The sequence below is a fragment of the Peromyscus californicus genome, unplaced genomic scaffold, assembly GCF_007827085.1.
Source record: "Peromyscus californicus insignis strain IS unplaced genomic scaffold, ASM782708v3 Scaffold_5__1_contigs__length_169319896, whole genome shotgun sequence".
Classification (NCBI taxonomy): domain Eukaryota; kingdom Metazoa; phylum Chordata; class Mammalia; order Rodentia; family Cricetidae; genus Peromyscus; species Peromyscus californicus.
The window spans coordinates 44010513-44030339 of NW_026294573.1; the positions used below are offsets into that span (position 1 = coordinate 44010513).

Sequence of the window (19827 nt, forward strand, 5' to 3'; positions counted from 1 at the left end):
CCCATTTGCTCCCCTGTTCTGGGGCTATCTCCACCTGGCTGTACTGGCCAGGGATTGGCCTGGGGTCTTTAAGGACCAATATGTAGGATGGGGGAAGAGGGTCCCATAGCTGTGGCCCAGGGGCTCCTGCTCATCTTCATGCCCTTCCCTCAGATCTTCTGGGTCTCAGGCTTTAGGCTGAATCCCAAAGTAGAACCAGGCCTTCATATCTAATTTCCAGTTTTTAATGTTTTCCTTGTAAAACCAAAAATATAAAACTCATAGGGAGGTGGAAAAGCGGTCCTGTACATCGTATATACACGAGGTCTGTGATTTGAGAACCTTGGGGAGAGAGGAGACAGTTGAGGGACTGCCACAGGGCTATAGTTTCTGGCAGGCAGCTCTGAGAGCAGACAGTCCTCCAGGCAGGGAAGTGCCCCTGGGATGTGGCCTGGCTGCCCCTGCAGGAAGCACCAGGGCTGAGGGCAAGCAGGTGAAGTAGTGTCAGGAGCTGGGCAGGCCAGTACAGCAGGACTCCTTCAGGTGTCTGTGTAGATGGAGGGGATGTGACTCAGGCAGTGGTCGAAGGCCCCATTGGGGAAGAAGCCACAGTCCTCGGGACCACTGGACACCAGGTCTTCGGATGGCTGTGGCTGCAGTACTGTGGGACACGGGGTTTCTGCCAGGGCCTCGTAGCCTGTGGGCAGAGAGCAGAGGGTCAGGGTGGGAAGGTGGCAGAGGCTGGGCATGTGACCCATCTGGGGGAGCTGGTGACCTGGGTGGAGACCAGTCATAGGGTCTTGCTCTCCAAAGAGCCCAGGGCACCTGGGAAGACAGGCAGACGGCTTGGCACAGGCCCTCTCCAGTGCTTGACTGTGGTGTGGAGGGAGGGAGGGAGGGAAGGGGTGGGGGTGGGAGCATCATAGCTCCCACCTTCAGAGGTTGGCCCCTCTCGGCAGGAGGAACTCAGCTCCTTATTCGTCCAGCCCCACCCCAACCCCAGGCTCAAGAAGCCCCAAGAGGGCAGCCAGCATCACTGGAACTCAGTAGGTGATCATTAAGCCCACTTCCTTCACAGCAGTCCTGTGACGTGTGAGTCACTATCTTCAGGGTAAAAGGATGGGCTCAGAGAGTGCAGGTGTCATCTGAGGTCACACTGCTAGTAGGTGGGGTACTTAAATGTGAGTCCATCTGGTCCTAGGGTCACCTGGCTTTTCTGGTGGATATGCTGTTTCCAGAGTAAGAACACTGATCAGGGGCCCTTGACTTGAGGCAGAGGCCTGAAAGGATCATCCTATCTAACTTCCTGTCCCTGATTCCTGTCATGGTTTAGGTGGCTTTGGCAAGGGGGTCTCAGGCTCCCACATCTGTGCAGTGGGGATGGGGGTTAACAGAAGACTTCTGGTCCACGTTTGTTCAGCCTGGGACTACTGTCATCATGATGGGAGGTGGCTGGCAGTGAGGCAGCTGAATACAGCTGGAATAGGTGCTGGGGACAGACCCTAAGAAGCCTCCTGTCCTGGTGTTCGACTGCTTAAATCAATAAATGCCCCCTGGGTTGGGGCCAGGAGCTGCTTAAATCAATAAATGCCCCCTGGGTTGGGGCCAGGAGCACAGGACGGTGAAAGCCAGGAGTATGGACACAGATGGGTATCCGACCACACAGGTGGCCTGCACACAGGCCCGTCATGGATTCTGTGTGGCCCATATCTACCTACAGATGAATAGTTGCTGTACACACAGGCCCGTCATGTATTCTCTGTGGCCCCATCTACCTACAGATGAATAGTTGCTGCACTCAAACACAGGACTACGTACATACAAGCACAGCAACCTGCAGCAGCCCCGCATGCTCATGCACACAGGTGCATGCCTGTCTATGGAGCCAGTCGTGAGTCTCAGGGTAGGTAACGTGAGAGAGGTGGGCATGTGAACATCAGTACAACACAGTGAATGCATGCATGCACCATGGGTGCTCCTTAAAGTGCCCAGAACCACCTGGGCCAGCCCTGCCTGCACACAGATGTGCTCTACAACATGAGAAGGAGAATACAAACACAGAACATGTGTGAGAACATGCACACACGGCCAACCCCCCAGTGATGATGGAGCCACAGGTCTGTGTTTACTGGAGGCCTCTCTGCCTGGCCCCGGGTCCAGTGTCCATGTCCCTCAGCCCACACTGTGCTGCTCAAGAGCCCTCTGTAGGGCCTTGTGGCCTCCACTAGATCTGGCCCCTGAGGTTGATTTGGATGGGTGGGGCATGGCTTAGGTAATTCAGAAGGAGGGTCTACCCACCCACATGCTGCCCTGAGCCCTGCTCTGCCTGCTGCACAGAGCCTGATTCCAACTCTGGGCAACACGCAGCCCTCCCTCTCCACTGCACTTCTCTATCCAGTCAGGGCTAGGGCAACAGACCCCCAGGCCTCCACTCTCAGATCCCTGGCCCTGCAGGGGAACAGGCATGCCCTAGGCGCTGCCCCTTCCTGTGAAGCAGGGATCAGTATCTGTTTCAGTCCCAGACCTCAGCAGGTGCCTGATAAGTACTCAGTGTGAAACACCATTTGGACCGCAAGTTCTAGTCTAATTTGAAGAGTTTAGGGACTCCCAGCATCTAGACACAGCTGGGCAGAGCTATGGCAGAGACACAGTCACTCTGTTGGCTCTACATGGGGGGGAAGCCTTACCACATAGGGCTGTTAAATATGAGACAGTTAAACATGTTAAAAATGAGACAGTAAACAACCCCAGCAGGGCTAGCCTTGGTAGTGCTCAGGGAAGGAAGGCTCTGGGCAGCTTACCTGGGGCAGGTAAAGGTGCGCTGAGGCTGGAATAGGTGTTGGGTCGTAGAGGGTTGAAACCATGGGCATCACCTACCAGGCTGTCCCTGGAGGCTGCTGGCTCAGTGGTCCGGTAGCAGTCACCATAGGGGAAGCAGTTCTGGATGGAATGGAAACTGCCTTGGTAGCCTGCAAGAGGAGACAGGGGCTGTGGTGATAGAGGGAAGTCATGGGGGGAATCAGCCCCCTTGGTGTCTGGTCCAGGCATACAGGGAAAGGAAGAGGGATAGAAAGGTGGTCCTATGTGGCTGGCTAAAGTCTGCAGCTGATGGGATGGTGGGCCCTCCACTTCCCAGATCCACCACACCCACCCAGTCTTCCCCCAAGCAGTAGGCCCCTCCGACCCGTCACTAAGGCAAGAAGCCCAATGTGGCCCTCACTGTTCAGAGTATCCACCTGCCTCCCCCAGGCCCCATGTCCGTCCCTCTTGGTCACAGATGGTTGGGTGCAGCTTACCTTGGGGGCTGGGTAGAGGTGGTGGTGGGCTCTGGAAGGGGGGGTAGGCTGGCTTGCTGGGGAGTGTGGAGAATGACTGTCCTCCTGGAGACTGACTCTGGGAGGATGGTGGCAGCGGTGGGGGGCCAAGCCCCTTCAGTGGGCTGACCATTGGTGAGAGGAGGCCAGGCCCCAGGCTGGAGAGGACAGAGTACCATCGTTTCACCACGGTGAGGCACGACCCAGGGCCTCACCCCCTACTCCAATTTACAATGCCACGAACATGTCCACAAGCCTCTTGCTTGGTCATGTTCTAATGGGAGCTATATTTTAGTTGAGAACTCAGTTTTCAGGGCTGTCAATAAACAAGGGACAGGGATGCTCATGACCCTGGAAGTCCACAGGTCAGAGTACAAACTCCTAGCAGTTTCCACCAGACACAGACCTTGGAATGCTGGGAGCCTTGGTTCCCCTGCAGGGTGCTATGTTTACCTCCTGACACGCTGCATCTGTCATGGTCACGGGTTGCTGGTGACCAGCCCTCCAATTGTGTGTGACCCTGACCTCCTGGATGTCAGGTGGAACAGACCATCTTATTCATGAGAGGTCCCCTTTGTGGATCAGGAAACCAAAATTCAGAGAGGCTGCTGCACGGGGCTTTCTGTCCATGTGGTCACACAACACTGGCCTCACAGGTTTCAGTGAGGGTAAAATCAAAACCATGTAAACAAATGGCCCAGTACAATGTGCATATATGTCCTCATTAATAAATGCCATGACCGAAGGAAGGTGAAGGCTGGTATTAATCTGTGGTGCAGTGTATCTGAGAGAGCCTCTCCTATCTCCCCCCCCGGCTATCTGTCTTCTGCTTGCATAGCTTCTGTGATGAGAGCCTCACCACCTACACTCATACACAACTGGAGGGGTCCGGGCCCGAGCCTGTGCTCTTGGGAAGCTCTTGTGAGCTGAGACCGCAGAGCTTGAGAGAGATGCAGGGACCTTGAGTGCTGAGTGTCACCCAGGTTTACTGTGGTCCCTCCAGGCCAGGTTCCTACCTCAGGTTTCCATGCTAACCTCTGAGTTCTGCTCACAGGGACTCTGAACCTATCCATGCACAGGCCTGCAGCCTGACAGTGTGTGTATGCACTGTGGAGGGAGCAACAGCAGTAACCAAGTCTCCAAGGCTTCGGTTTGACTTGTGGATGTGCTGGACCATCAACCCCTTTGGGTGTCTCATGTCAGATATCCTGCATACCAGATATTTACACTACAATTCATAAGAGTAGCAAAAATACAGTTATGAAGTAGCAACAAAATAATTTTATCATGGGGGGGTCACCACAACATGAAGAACTGTATTAAAAGGTCACAGCATTAGGAAGGTTGAGAACCACTGCCCTATTTCAAAGCAGACAGCAAACCCAGGACCTTGGCTCTAGGTGACCCTGTCAAGGGAGGCACATTCTCCTCCTTCTCGTCCTCCTCCTCGAGGTGGGATTTACGGGGCAGATCAGTGCCTACTCTGAAGGAACTAGGACTCTGGCAGGGACAGGAGATCCAGGGACACACTGGAGGTACTTTCTGCTCCCACAGCCTCGCCGAAACACTGCCATCTCCACACACTTGAGATGTCACTGTCTGAAGTTCAAGAGCCAAGTCCTCATGGACTCCCTGGACTCAACCTCTCCAATTGTTAATGTTTTCAGACCATAGGGGACAGGGTCTCTGCTGTCAGTGCCAACTTTGAAGGCCAGGCCACAAACCGGATGACCACACCGTCCATTCGCCTGGCAGAAGCCAGGCTAAGACACATCCAGATGTGAAGATCTCCTTTCTTCAGGACTATGCAGGTCCTGCCCTGTCCCCTTCTCCCCGGACATCCAAAACCAAGCTGTGCCTTGTGGGGAGGGCCAGCTGTGGGTCTTCTGCATCACCAGAGCCCAGGAAAGGGCCTGGCATGTAGCAAACAATGACCAATATCCACAAACAGGTTCTTTTTGAGACAGGACCTGTTTAGTCCAGGCTGCCCTTAAACTCATCATCCTCCTGCCTCAGTGTCCTGAGTGCTTATATTTCAGGTGTATGCTAACATGCCCTGCCACCAGCAGATTTCTAAACCACTCAGCCCCAAACCCTAGGGATGAAGTAGAAGGCAGAAGCCAGCACAGATCTGGGGGAAGCATGTGTGGCTCCAAGGTTTATTTTCTCTGTCCAGACCCACCATAAATTCGCCTTTGCCACCTTCACAGTCAGTGAAATTAAACAGAATGTAACTGCGTACAGCTGACACACAGGCTGACCTGTGTCCCTCCGACAGCACGAAGGTCACCTGGAGGAGCCCTCTCTGGCAGCAAGTGACTCCCACAGGACACTCTTGAGCCTCGGCTGAAGCCTATAGAAGTTACCTTGGACCTGGCTGGCAGCCCCAGGGCTCCGTGTCTCTCCGCACAGGGCTGGGAAAGAAACCCACCAAATTTGGTGTCTCCGCCGAGCCAGGGTAAATACATTTGGTCATGAAGTCAGGCCCTCTTAGCATATTTCTGAGTGAATCAGATAATTCTGTCAGGCTATTTAAATGCCCCAGCAAACCGCTGGGGAGCCTCAAGTGGCCAGTCCCTGTTGACTTTGGCAAGCAGGGGAAGCTGAAGGCCTTCCCACCCATCTCTCCTCTGGGGCTGAAAAAGAAACCCATTCAGGCGAGCCTCAGGCCCTGTCAGCCATGGGGCCCTTCTCTCCGTCAGGCATCCGGAACCCGGGCGGGCGCCTGGCGGCTGGGGATAATGCTCACACTCGGCGGGCCAGGGTTGGGCGGGTGGGCTGGGGTCCTGTCTTGTCATCACTCTGTCTCTCAGGGCACGCATTCCTGATGGGCACTTACACCGCCGGCGGCAGGCGGGTGATGAATGAGGCCAAGCAACAAGCCCGTGTCCTGCAAGGGCCTCTGGTTTCATGTCTTATGGCTGGAGATGCTGAGGCTGGCCACTGGCTAAACAGGTGGCCTGAGCTGGGGCAGAAAGGGCAGGGGCGACTGTGGAGGGGACATGTGCCTGATGACACTAGGTACACAGGCATGGAGAGGTGGTCCTTACCACCTTCCTGGAGGAAGAGACAGAAGCTCAGGGAGGGCCCAAGACTTGGGGTTCCTCGCTCTTAGTCAGGGTCAAGCCTGGGCCATGATTGCTGTTCGGGTTCTCCCCCCACCTGCCCAGCCTTAGCTCCGACTGCCCCTTCAAATCTCATGCTCTTTACTGTTCCTAACATGCTGTTGGCCTGGCCCAACCTTCAGGGTACCTCTCTGACTGGCCTTGTGTCTGGCTCCTGGGGCCTCTCTCCAGCTCAGCATTCCACATCATGCATGGTTCCTCTTCCAGCATATCCCAGCTTTCACACGCCTGCTGAAATTTCCCATTCCTCCACCTGTCCCTGGAGCCCGGCTTAGCACTACCTCCTGCAGGCAGCCCACCTGGCCTACTGGCTTCCTTTCTGGGCCTCCACAGCCCTTTCTGCTCCTTCCCCAGATGGCCAAGCTGTGTAGCCTGTCCAATGTCTCTTCACACAAAACCGGGGGTGGCTGGGCACTGGGTTGGGGACCTGCCCACAGGAATCGGGAAGGAACAGACGAATGAATGGCAAGAGGACCCAGGTAGGAGCAGCAGGCCACAGATTCAGTAATAAAGCCAGACTGATCCTAGGTGTACTGTGGCCAAGGCTATGCAGCCTTAGGGAGAAAAAGAGCAAGGAAGGAGGAAGGTGCCTGGGCCAGGCCTTGGAGCAAGTCACTGTTGGTGAAAAGCAAAATGGGTGGCGGATCGGGGCTGGGACTCCCTCTGGTCATGTAGGAGGAGGGCAGCCTGTTCACCAGATCCAGCCAGTAGGGCAAGGAGCACACTGAATGCAGTGACCCTGTGGAAGGCTCTGAGGGTTCCAATGGGACCCAGGCTAGCCCCTCTATGGGAAGTCTGATATCAAATGCCCAAAGAGCCAGGGAGATGGTGGAGGGGCACTCCTGAGGGGCCTGGCTGCAGCAGGATTTTCCCAGGGGCTTCTGAAAGGAGGGTGTGGGTGGCTGGAAGCCTAGGAACCAATACCACGTGCCTCTGGTGGTAGGGGTGGCCCTCGGAGTCATCAATAACATGGTACACAGAAGGCTGAACAGAGCACAGGATCCAGTCAGTGACGCATAAATGTAGGCTGCTCTCATGAGTAACAGCAGACTGTGTGCAGCTCACCTGCCACACTCTGCCTCGCCCACCTCCTACACCAGCTGTGACCCCTGAGGGCTGGCTTGCCATACATACCCATCCCTGGTGCTCTCGGCTGTGGGCAGAGGGGACAGGTGGTGGTGGGAACCAGTGGTGACCTCCAGCGGGGGGTGCCTGGAAGGGACGTCACGGGAGGGGGACAGCATGCCTGAAGCAAGCCCATTTTGTGGGGTGACGGAGCCAGGATACACACCTGCAAGGAACCAAACAGATGTCACTGGGCTTTGGCCACACGCTAGGGTATGAACACCTCAGGAGCCGTGACTGTCTGCTTATGGAGAGAGGATGACAAGAAGGACAAGGTCTCAGTAGAGGTGACGGCACCATGCTGGTTCAGATCGGGGCTAACAGAGCTGAGCCACTGTGATGGAGATGGAGGGGGACTGTCAGAGGCATGGGGCTGGGAACTTGTATGGAGTGGGTTGCTTCAAATCTCCACTGGGCTATTCTGGAAAAGCCTGCATGGCTCTGTACCCCCAGATGCAGACGGGAACCTTGGACTGGAGAGAAGAGAATGAAGCTCAGGGCTTGGGAGACCCTCCCACAAGCAGCGCTGCTGAAGGACAGTGAGGCTCCCTTTGCATAGATCAACTACGCCTCCTCAGACAGAGGCAAGCAGAGCCAGGGTATCCAGTGACCAGCTGCAGAGGAATGACTGTGTAGCTGGCCTGGACGGGCTGACTCTGGAGGCTCCTAGGAAGGCCTACTATGCGTAGCTGTCCAAGCTGTACCCTTTGCTAGGGTCCCACCCAAGGATCAGAGTCATCTTTTATCACTTCTATTCCTCGTCAACACAGGTGGGCTAACAGACCAATAGGAACACTAGGTCAGAGGCACATGTTGGTCCCGAGGCCCATCTGAGGGTTTGGGAACCACTGAGGGCAGCATTGGAAGGAGCCTGTCAGGAAAGGATGCCCCCTCCTCTGGCATAGGGCTTAAGATGGGCACAACAAGGCCTGCAGTTTGCTTTATGGTGCTGCAGGTGGCATCTAGGTCCCCATGCATGCCAGGCAAGACCTCTACCACTGAATTACATCATCAGCTCAAGGGTGGAACATTTCAGATGCTCCCTACTTTGCCTGAAAAAAAAGGGGGGGGGGAACCAAGTTTGCCCTCTTGTTAACCTAGCATTCTTATCTGAATGGAAACGCCCCTTTTCTTGAAATCAGTGATGATGAAATCAGTCATCAAGGTGGCATCCTGCGAGGACTCTCCTTCAGGGCTATGCGACACCAGGGCACTGCCCACCAGCTGGCCAGCCCCTCCCCTGGCAGCTCTCACTTCTTGAATATTGTTCTAGTTATGGGGAGCGGCAGTAGCTCAGACCCAAAGCTTTTTATGAGCTCTGAAGGGCTAGCCTGGGAACACCCAGGGTGGGCTCAGCTGCTTCGCATTCTAAGGCTGGCTCATCCTAGACTGGCCATTCTGATCAGAACCTATAGAGGCGATTTCAGGGAACTGAATGGGGCTGGGCTATAGGCCTGAGGCAGAGTCAGGGAGCTGCGGTACTGTGGCCCCAAATGTTTTTTGTTTCTGCCACTGCTGGGTAGAAGCACTCGGCTTTAAAGACCAGATGACGTGCAACCCTTGACGATGACGTGGACAGATGATACCAGGAGAAGTTCCATTATCAGGTCATCATGGTTGGTAACTATGGCATTTATGTGCCAAGTGTTCTCCACATACCCAGTCTGACAATTGAGAAACAGACTCCCTGAACATTGTGGACCAAATGGAGAGGGTGCCTATTTGAGGCAGAGGCTCCAGATGAGCTGGGATCTGGAGTGTCCAGTGAGGCTCTTGGCTCTGCTACAAGCATTGTAGTAAGCTGCTCATGACACCCAGACTCTGGGAAGCTACCAAGCACCCCAGCACTGCCCTCCCTGTCTGGGGAACCCCTACTGCCAGGGTGCTGTCCATTCTCTGCTGCCTGTCCCGGCCACCTGGTCCTCCTGCCTTGGTCAGGTAGCACCTGGAGGGGGCGGCTGCGGAAGCAGCTTGGCTCGGTGTTGCTCAGCCCGCACCACTTTGCGCTTTTCCCAGTACCTCCTCACTTGCCATCTTGAATCAATTTGGGGGCCTGACAGCTGGGAAGGCTGGAATGCTGAGAGCCTCTGCCACTCTGACACGGTCCTTCTCACATCCCCACTACCTATCATGGCACCCTGCAGGGCTGAACACAGTGACAAGCTCAGTCATCGCTCCCTCACTGTCTGTCTTCGACTCTTCTGACCCTCCCAGAATCTGTCCTCTGTCTTTGCTGCTGTCTTGGCCCATCCCCGTCCGATGGCCCCAGAAAGACACGTGGCAGTGATGGATCGTGGACATGGACAGTGAGTGGCATGAAAAAAAATCACAAGACCCTGAAGGGCCATGGAAGTGGGGACTGGGCCTACAGCCTCCCCAAACCACACCACTTTGGGCTGTAAAGCAGCAACATCAATCATCAGCCATGAACACTTAGCCTCTGGCCTCAACATCTGTTCCCCACTGTGCCTCAGGCGTCTGTGCAGCCCAGGCCCAGGGAGTGAGTGCCTGGCAGGCCATCCTTCCCACTTCTTGCTGGAGTGAAGGACTGAGTCCAGCCCGGCCGGCACACAGTAGGGATGAAGAATTATGGAGGGTGGCCTTAACAGAGCTTGTAGGAGACATTCCATGAAGAGCCTTGCCTCCGGGACACAGCCTGGGTTCAGGCAGGCACCTCCCAAATGAAGTGAGCAGTGGGAAGCTGACCGTTCCCCACCGAAGAGGTGCTGGGATGTATTTTCAGCTCTGTCCTCACAGCGGGTGGGCACGGGAGGGACCCCGAGGAAGACTTCACCTTCTCAGACTGGGCAGCAGGCCAGGCAGGCATGCTCTTAGCAAGAGGCCCTTCTTCCTTTGACTATTCCCTGGAGGATGTGTTTCTCACCAATGTGGCTCGCAGTTGGGAACTAGAGGAGACAGTATCTGCTGAGAGAGACAGTGACTGCCGTCCCTGCCCCTCAGTGAGGACAAAGAGGCTCCTAGGCTGACCTGCTGCCGATTATCTGGATGGGTTAGTCCTTTTTTTTTTTTTTTGGTTTTTCGAGACAGGGTTTTTCTGTGTAGCTTTGCGCCTGTCCTGGAACTCACTTGGTAGCCCAGGCTGGCCTCGAACTCACAGAGATCCGCCTGGCTCTGCCTCCCGAGTGCTGGGATTAAAGGCGTGCGCCACCACCGCCCGGCTGGGTTAGTCCTTCTTGTCTGGTGAGTCTCTTAGATGGACACACGGGGGCCCAGGCAGCTGTGGCCTATCAGTAGGAGCCTCTCTCTGGAGTCCTTAGCTTGGGGTCCCAGCAACAGGAAAAGCCCCTTCCTGTCCTAGTGTAGCGATTTGGGGACCTAGCTGGGGTGTGTGTGTGCAGCCCTCCTCCTTGCATGTACCCCTTCTTTTGTATACCTTGGGGGCATCCTCTGCAGGTGGGTGAAAACCTGCTCTCCCAAGGCTGTCTGGTAAGGGCCTAACATGTTTAAAGTCCGATGCTGCTACTTCCATGTTGGGGGGAAGAATAAACTTAAGACAATAAGAACATGCCGGGCGGTGGCGGCACACACCTTTAGTCTCAGCACTCGGGAGGCAGAGCCAGGCGGATCTCTGTGAGTTCGAGGCCAGCCTGGGCTACAGAGCGAGTTCCAGGAAAGGCACAAAGCTACACAGAGAAACCCTGTCTCGAAAAACAAACAAAAAAAAAAAAGCTTTAAATGGTTGAAGTAATTCAAGAAATCCCAGAGGGCAGCCGAGCTCTCTGCTCCGAGGCTGTGGTTTCCTCAGGGAGCAGGGGTAAAAGGCACAGCACAAGAACCATCAGCTCAATCTAAAGGCCATGCTGCCCGCAGCTGGGCAGTGTTCCCAAGCCACGGAGCCAGGACTCCTGCCATGGCCTGAGTGTGCCCTGCAGCCAGCTGCCACTGCTCGTGCTGGCCCAGTGGCTCTGAGTGCTGTCCAGTGGGCCTGCAGGGTCCGGCCCAGAAAGCCCTACACAGAGCTCAGCGCCGAGCAGGCTGTGGTTTTGTCCAAGCTGCCCACCCTCTCAAAGTCTTGGTTTTCCCTCTGTTGAAGGAGTCATGCTGGGCACTGCACAGGACCTCGAGTCCAGACTGGGTCTGTTCCGGTGTGTCTTGGAGTGCCTCACTGTGGATGAGAACCTGGCTTACACTCAGGGATACAGGCACGCTTCACAGTATTTCAGACAAGGCCAGTGTGCCCCCAGCCTGATTCTGCACGTGCCCCAGACGCGTGCTGCAGACTCTGGGATGAGGCAAACTCAGGCCTTCCCCAGAGGAGTCCCCAGCCACAGGCTCGTGGGGAGACAGGAGGAAGCTGTGACAGTCCTGAGGAGACTTCCTAGAGGAGGGGACAAGGAGACCGGTTCTGAGAGCAGGGTAAGAGCAACCTAGGTGAAGGAAGGGGAAGGGGCTTACTCAAGTATGGAAGGGGGCTCAGCATACACTCTAGCAGCCGCATCCAGGAGGCCTCAGGCCAGACGAAGGGGGAGCGGGCGCCATCTTATGGCAACAGGGACTTATTCAGGAGTGTTCACAAGCATCTACTTACTTAGAAGAGGAGACATCTTGAAAGTGGCGGGGTGGAGGTGGGGGGGCGCAGGGCAGAAAAAGTGAAGTCCCGGGGAGCAGAGCACTCGGTAGCAAGTCTTACCCATGTGCCCTTGGGCTGACAGTGTGCCGGTGTCCTCCCAAGGGATGATGCTTGGTGGAGAAGGAACCCACTGGCTGTGCCCTCGCCCTGCCTCATGCACACCTACCTGGGAGCAGCTCCTGGCTCAGGGTTTGGCTGCCCTTCCCCCTGATGGTGGGCAAGGGTGTGGACGCGTGGAGTTGCTGCAGCACCAGACACTCTGACAGGACAGCCTCCGGATCGGCACCCGTGTGCAGCTGGAGGGCAAGCAGTAAGGAGGTGTGAGTGTCCGGCCACCTGCCCACAGGCACCCTGGCTTCGGGGGACAAGGCAGGAAAGGCAGCAGTCCTAGGCAGGACCTTCTCTGCTGTGCTGGTTTCCTCACTGGGAAGGTGGGCTAGTGGACGCTGTAAGGACTTCTGAGAAGAGATCCGAGGACAGGATTTGACATGCAAGGACTTTTCTAGATGATGTTCCTAGGAGGGAGTATGCCAGAAAGGCTGGGCATACCTTCAGCCTACTGAGCCAGGAAAGGAGGGAGGGAAACCTTTCAGGCTGGAGTCAGGGGCCTGTGTCTCTTGGGAGGGATTTCTTCATGGTCCCTGAGGGATCAGCTTTAGGGGTGTGGCCTCAGCATAAACCAGGAGGGGCGGTCAAGGGCAACTACTGGGTTTTTGCAGCTCCCACAGGTCAAGGGCAACCTGTGGTGGCAGGGGTGATGTCACTCAGCAAGTGTTCCTTCTCCCTCTCTCCACTCATCCTCCCTGTCACTGTGAAGGACACTGGAGAGAAGCCAGGGTTGGGCCCCGGTCCCATACCACCTCTTATTCCCTGTCAGTGGGTAAATGACTTCTCTGGGCCTCGCCTACCTTGTCTGTATTCTGGGACTATCACTGCCTCCTCTACCACGGCAGGCCGTGGCTACTTGTGAGACCATGAATGGAACGAGGGTTTGTGAAGTACTGTGTCGGGCTGGCCAGGCTCCAGCTGCCTGACTCCTACAGGACCACAGCAGTGGCCCAGTGAACTGCTGTGTGGACCCGAGCTGTCTGGCTAGCAGCAAAGCTTTGGCTGGGATGATCTGACCAACAAACACCATTTGGGACACCTTGGAGCATCTTTACTTATCCAGGTGGAGCAAAACCACACGGGGTGGGGCTCTGAAGACACTGGGTGACCAGGGGGCAGGCACCTGCATGGGAGGCGACCCTTCTCCAGGGAAATCCTGAAGCAGTCATGAGCCAAGGCTCTGTCCAAACACTCGCTTTACCAGGTCACAACAGGTGCCGGGAAGGCCAGAGCCTCGCCCACGTTCTCGGGCAGCTGAGAGTCAGCCGCAAGGGGTTTCCCACCTCCCCAGGAGGAGGGTTGACCAGGAGCGGAAGGCATGCCAGTCTCGCACTGGGCTCTCAGGGCCTGACCCGGCAGCTGTTTTCCATGTAAATGAAGTTTTTGGCAAAAGAGGGCCAAGGCATGTTCTTGCAGACCGCAATGTCGATTGGATTAGGAACAGCAGGAGAGGAGAATTAAGGAAGAAAAGCATTTCTAATTCTCTCCAAAATGCATCAGGGCTGCCAAGGACTTGTCATAATACAAGGGTCGCCTTACCCAGAAAGATCCATCATCCCCGATGGCCTTAATGGATGCTTAGTGTTGGGAAGTTTGCAGATCTACAGCCCAGGTCCCTAGGGGCTCAGTGTGAGCCCAGCACGGGCCTGGGAAAACCAGGGCAGGATTCTGGCCCTTGGGCACCAGCCCACTGGGGACAGCAGCCTCCTTGGCACCTAGCTCCAGCCTACGGAAGCCTGAGCCATCCCTTGCTTCCCTGAGGCAGTGACAGGAGCCGGTATCCTAGCTGTCTCCCCTGGGCTGTGGGACTGGGCTACTTTGTTAATGTAGACTCAGTTCCTACATCTCTGAAATGGACACAAGCTGGGACCCGCACATAGGATGATAGCTACAGTATGTAAAGCAACGGATAAAATGTCTACTTGAGGAGCCACTGGGTAAGGGGCTTGTCCTACTTCTCAGTGAGTTAAGGATGTGGTGTCTGCCCCAGTAAGCTTGCTGAATATACCGACTCCACTCTCCTCTGCTCTGCCCTTCAAACGGTTCTTCAGTACCTCTAGGATGAATACCATATCATCTCCATCACAAGGTAAGCTTGCTCCTGGTACCCTTTCTCTATCTGCCCATTACATGGGACGGAAACTGTCTGCTCTCCCAGTCTGGACAGGGTTTTGCTGTTTTATTCCCTGCAGAGTCCAAGGTCATGGTGTGTTTGGCCACACACCATGCTGAAGTGAGTGAGTGGGCTCTTCCCTGTGCCCTTCTACCTTGCTAGTGCTGCTGGGCTGACCTGCCTGTCCTTCACTCCCACAGCCTCTGGTACTGGAGTACCCGCCCCCACTCCCATAGCCCTGGGGACTGAGAGCCCAGGCCAGGGTGCTCTGCCCCAAGTTGCTGTCCTGCTCCCTATTGCATGACCTGGAGCCCCCCAGCACCTCCCTGCTGCTGGCTTTCTCGTGCAAACCTTTCTCCTCCTTAGGTTTTCAGTCCCAGGGAAGGGCACCGCCATTGATGCTTGCCCTGGGGGTCCTGATGCTCCCCGGCCCATCCCAGATCTCCACCACTGTGTCCTGGACTGCTTCCACTGTTTTCCTTGTTCTCACTGCTGAACTGACACTCACTATCACATTCTCCACGGGGCCCCAGAAATTTCTCTCAAGACCATGTACTTCTCTTCCCCTCAAGACTATCTGATGGCACTGAACATCCTCAGGACACAGCTCAAATCCTAGGCGGGGCTTCCAGCATGCGACTGCCCAGCTATGTATAGATACGAATGCACTGGCCCCACATGCGCCGAGGGTCATTCCAGGCACACACTTCTTACCTGAACTCACCTGTCTACCCTGTAAGAGAATGGCGGTGACCACCCTTCTATGATTGTGAATCTGCGCCAGGTATAGGCTCAGCCCTGGACATATATATTCTGTCACTCAGTCCTCACTAGCACCCATCCCATTCCTCAGCCAGCAACAGGAACAGGAAGCGTAGGGGCCTAGGGGCCACCAAGCTAGCATTGGCAGGCCCTGCAGGTGGGACCAGAGCTCCTACCCCTAAGCCATTATCCTTTATGGTTCTCGGTGCTTCTTCCTAGGACCTTTCTGTTCCCATACAGATGGGCCAAGGCCCTTTACCTGTGCCAGATATAACCTCCCCATATGATAATGTCAGCATTATCATACTGCAGGAGCCTCCTCTGGTGTGTATCTCATGCCGCTGGAGATGGGTACCATGTCTTTTGTCTTGCATCTGCAATGCCTAGCCCAGGGCTGGGGTATGAGTATCATGGTTAAGGGTGCCAGTCTTTTGGTGGGTGAATGTCTAGCCAACTGAGGTAATAAGGACAGGGCTGTGGGCTGGTATACTGGGTGGGAGGCAGACACAGGCAGATGGGAGAGCAATACAAGTGTGTGGAGAGTGGTGTGCACAGAGGCGTGAGGCACTTGGTCTGATGCTGGACAAGTGGCTGGGGTCAGAGGTGTCTGCAGAGCTGTGTCTGGGCTTTGTGGCCACCTACCTTCTTACGCACCTGCTGCTCTTTGGCTGAGTGGGCCTTCACGTGCTTGCGGAGAGAGCTGGGGTCCGTGTAGCGCTTGGAGCAGCCAGGGATCTGACAAGCATATGGCTTCTGTAACATCAGAGAGGTATGAGGGATAGGTAAGAGGCCACTGTTCAAGGCGAAGGTCCCCTATGTGACCTGCCACGGGAAGGGTGAGTGTGTAAGGCACCTGGCCTGGGAGAGAAGGGGTTCTGTGTCCCCATTCTGCCACCGTGTTGGGAGTGCAGGTGAGTTGCCTCCTGTCTGCCACAAGGGACTGACTGAGCTCTGCAGGTCTTTCTGGCTCACACTGGCTGTGACCAAAGGACCCTCATAGCACAGCTGCACAAAAGCAGTGTACAGAGCAGGGGTACACAGGAGGCTGTCCCAGGCAGGAGAATGAAGAGAGGAGGGACACCCCAGGGCCAGCCTGGATGATTCCTGTGAGGCAGGTCCAAGTGGCACTACGGGCCACAGCTACCAAGGTCCTCCTTCCAATAACTGGGAAACCAGAGGGAGTTGACCTCAAAGAGCACAAGCTGGGGGCCTGAAGGCTGTGCTGTCTGCACAGGCCAAACCCTCTCCCTGTGACCATCCCACTGCCCTGGAAGACAAACAGGAGACCCCCAAGTCAGCCCCTTACTTCTGCTTGGACTCCTCCTTCAGGTTGCCCCTGCCTCCCAAGACCTCATCTCTTCCCAGGCAGAGTCCCAGAGCTTCCGCTACAGCACAGCCATGGTCCTGCCTCCATACACCCACCCTTCCACGGCCCTCGGACCCTCTAATAATCAGAAACTAGGTCGTTTCCTGGCACTGACCGGGGTCTTCCTCCTGCCATCGTCCCACACACACCCCACAATGTTCCTCCCGTCCTACCCAGCCCCCACGACCTCCTCTTTAGCCTTGCTCAGATCCCCTCTTCTGGACTGGCCTGAGTCCCACAGGCCACACTGCCCACCCTGTGCTGCTGGGTCTTCCCACTGTCCCCTGCTCTACCAGTGAGGGACCCATCCAATCCCAGCCACGTTCCAGAAGATCAGGGAAAGGCAACTCATGGCCCTACCTGCATCTCACAACTCAGGAGCTTTTATAAGACCAACCTGGGGTTCCCAGCTACTTCTGAGGCATGAAGTTCACAAGGCTTCCTTTTTTAAATACACTGAGGGCTTCAGAGCCCTCGGACTGCCTCCTGGAACCGCAGAGGATGGAAGTGTATGTGTGTGTGTAGGAAATAGCACCTCTTAGAGTAAGCCCCAGGGACTGCCATGCCAAGTCAGATACATCAAGTGGAGCTGCCCACAAAGCCTCAGGGCAATCTGTCCCTGCCAGGGGCGGGGAAGTTGGGAGAGGTGCCCATTGTCCAGGGGCCTCGTGGGGAAAATCAGAAAGAGATGACCATAACCATACCTTGGAGCTGCCACGGAGATTGCCAGGTTAAAGAATGGAGAACAACAAAAAGAGAGAGACAGCGGTAAGAAGTTGACTAGGCCAACAGGAAGGCAGGGGCGGGAGAGGGAGGCTTGCCTTGGACTGCCCACCACCTGCTTCAGCATGCGAATCCCACACACACACACACACACACACACACACACACACACACACACACACACACACACACACACAGTCTCTCTCAGGGGCCCTACCCAACCCCAGAACACTCTCCCATGAGCCCTGCCCTGCCCCTGAGCTGGCTGGCCCCAGGCCTTGTCCTCTGGGAATGCTGATACAAATCCACACGCTTTGGTCAAAAAGCAAACAAATACTCTGTGTGGCAGGCACACTCGCTTGGAAACAGGGCAGCAAGACCCATCTTTGTGTTTGTTTTTCCAGAGCTTGACGTGTACAGAACATTCCTCAGGCCTAGCTCCCTTGAGCCCTCAGGGAACCCCGTGGCTGTCCGAGGCCACCAGCCAAACCCTAGGCCTGGAATCCCCATACAAGCTCCATGACTGGGGCTGTTATTCCTGTCAACAAGGCCGCTCTTCCTTGTCTACACAGAGCTCTAGACATGGAAGATGGTTCTATCCCCGAGGGCTGCCTAGGTACAGCACTGCTAAGGACTGGCCGCCATGGTTCCCCGAGTCCCACACCCACCCATCAGAAAGGCTCCACACTGCCAGCAGGTCTGTGTGCCTCTCTATTAGGGGACCTTCTTCTCTCAGTGCCTCCGAACAGGCCAATCAAATAGGCAAACAGGGGGCCCAACCTCCTGATGGGGAAACTGAGGCCCACACTGGGGATGATGGCTGCTTAGAGTGTGGCAGGATCTGGCTGACACTAAGTCCCTGAGTGACAGACAAGGAAAGAAACAGCTGCCTGGCTCTCATGCAGGCCTCACGTCAGCTACCTCAGCTGTCCCCCACTATTCTTAAAAGGCAGAGCCCAGATCAGAGCTGGAGGCTGCTTTCTCCAGGTTGTCCAGAGAACCTCCTTCCTGCCGTGGGCCCCATGCTCTCTGAGGCCAGGGATAGCTGGGACTGTGGCTGGGTCTCCTACGACAGCGAAGGTGCCATGTGTGAGTCTGACTTACTGCTGCCCTGAAGGCTGCAGGCTAGGACATGGTCTAGCAACAAGGCGCTGTCTAGACTATTTAGGCAGAGATCCGGGTGTGAGAGGGGGCCCCCAGACCCGTCAGAGACTTCTTAGATAGATGAAGGTCTGGGATAACCCCGTGGGCTTGTGTGGACCTGACCTGGTCCAGCCCTCGGGAGCTCTGCTCAACAGGCTAGGAAATACGGTGAGGGCAGGAGTGAGGCACGAACAGGAAGCTAGAGAGGCCATGGGGACATGCCCTAGGCCTGGAAGGTGGGGAGAAGGGCAGAGGCCCACTGTTGCATGCCTTGTGGCCTCTGAGAGACAACCAGGGGTTCTGCAGTATTGGTGGCGTCTCTCAGGGACAAGGGCAGAGTGACCAGGGCTCCAAGGCTGAGAAGGCGACCAAGGGGGAGGGACTTGGAAGAACCACAGGTCACTTCAGGTCTCAGTCAGCCGCTGACAGTGTAGCCTGTAAGGGGAGGGGAGTTGGTTTTGAGTTGGGGACAAGGACTAGTCCTTGCCATTCAGTCCCCTCTGCTGAGACTCAACCCTTCAAGCTTTTCTAGTAAAGAGCCCCGGGCTTGGAGTCAGACAACGGTGCATCTGGTTCTGTCACTCGTCTGCCACTGACAGGTAGGATCTGACTTGGAGGCAGGTGTGTGACCCTATAAGGTTGGAAGAGATAAAGAAGGTACAGGCCAGGGCCTGGCCTGGCTCCAACGTTGGTGACTTGACTGCTCACTTTTCTGAACCCGGTTTCCCAGCCGTGAGAGAAAAGGCCAGGACTGGAGGAGGGCTGTGTGGCTTCTCAGGTTTGACCTCTGCTGTGTTATGGCTTCCAGCTTGAACTAACAGCTCTGTTACCCTCTTGGGTCTCTGCTTCCTCATCTGTGTATTGGACAGGGTAGGCTTATTGACGTGCCCCATCCCGGCTCCCCACACATCTGCAGCAGAGCAGAACTGCTGGAGGTCCAGACATGGGATTTTCTAGCAGACTCCAGCCTTGTGCTACACACAGGGTTGGGATCCTCCCAAGGTACAGGCCACTTTGCCCAGCACCTGTGAGACTGGCATGAGGACTGAGTCTGTCGCCTCTGCCAGAGCCCAGCCATGTGACCCCCTAAGCCCACTTCGCTCTTGTGTCAAATGGGTTGGGGGTCTTGGCAGTAGGGTGGGTACAGGAACAACATTCTGAAAGTGCTGTGTTAACTGCTGAGGTCCTTACCCGCACAGGGGAAGCGTAGGGCAATGAGGACAGAGCTGTGGGTCTCGACTGCCCGGCACGAGCGGGGGCAGTGGAAAGAGACACTATATGGGACAGTCAGGCTTCTGGGGTAAGACGCTGAATCTCACGTGTCACCAGCTACAACTCCCTAAGGGACAAAGATAGCCCTAGAGAGCCTATGCATTGTCCCCAGTGAGGGGTGTAAGAGCAGGGAGTGGCTTGCTCAGGATGTGGATATAGCTGGCCTGCCAAACAGAGGATGTGGGGGTGAGAGCACCCACTTTCCC

At 55.8% G+C, this 19827-nt stretch overlaps 1 protein-coding gene across 2 annotated transcripts in view; it reads right to left on the reverse strand.

The window, feature by feature from the left end:
- Positions 1-208: 208 nt before the first annotated feature.
- Positions 209-19827, reverse strand: part of Glis1 (GLIS family zinc finger 1) — a 191803-nt gene continuing 172184 nt past the window's right edge. Inside the window, exons 6-11 of one of the 2 annotated variants that reach the window (XM_052716681.1) lie at positions 15772-15870; positions 12301-12430; positions 7553-7709; positions 3276-3451; positions 2781-2948; positions 209-676 (exon numbers count right to left, since the gene is read on the reverse strand). In XM_052716681.1, coding sequence (XP_052572641.1) covers positions 519-676; positions 2781-2948; positions 3276-3451; positions 7553-7709; positions 12301-12430; positions 15772-15870 — 888 coding nt within the window. In that variant the 3' untranslated portion in view covers positions 209-518. Of the gene's footprint in view, positions 677-2780; positions 2949-3275; positions 3452-7552; positions 7710-12300; positions 12431-15759; positions 15871-19827 lie in introns of both variants that reach the window. The other variant, XM_052716679.1, reaches the window with a different exon arrangement.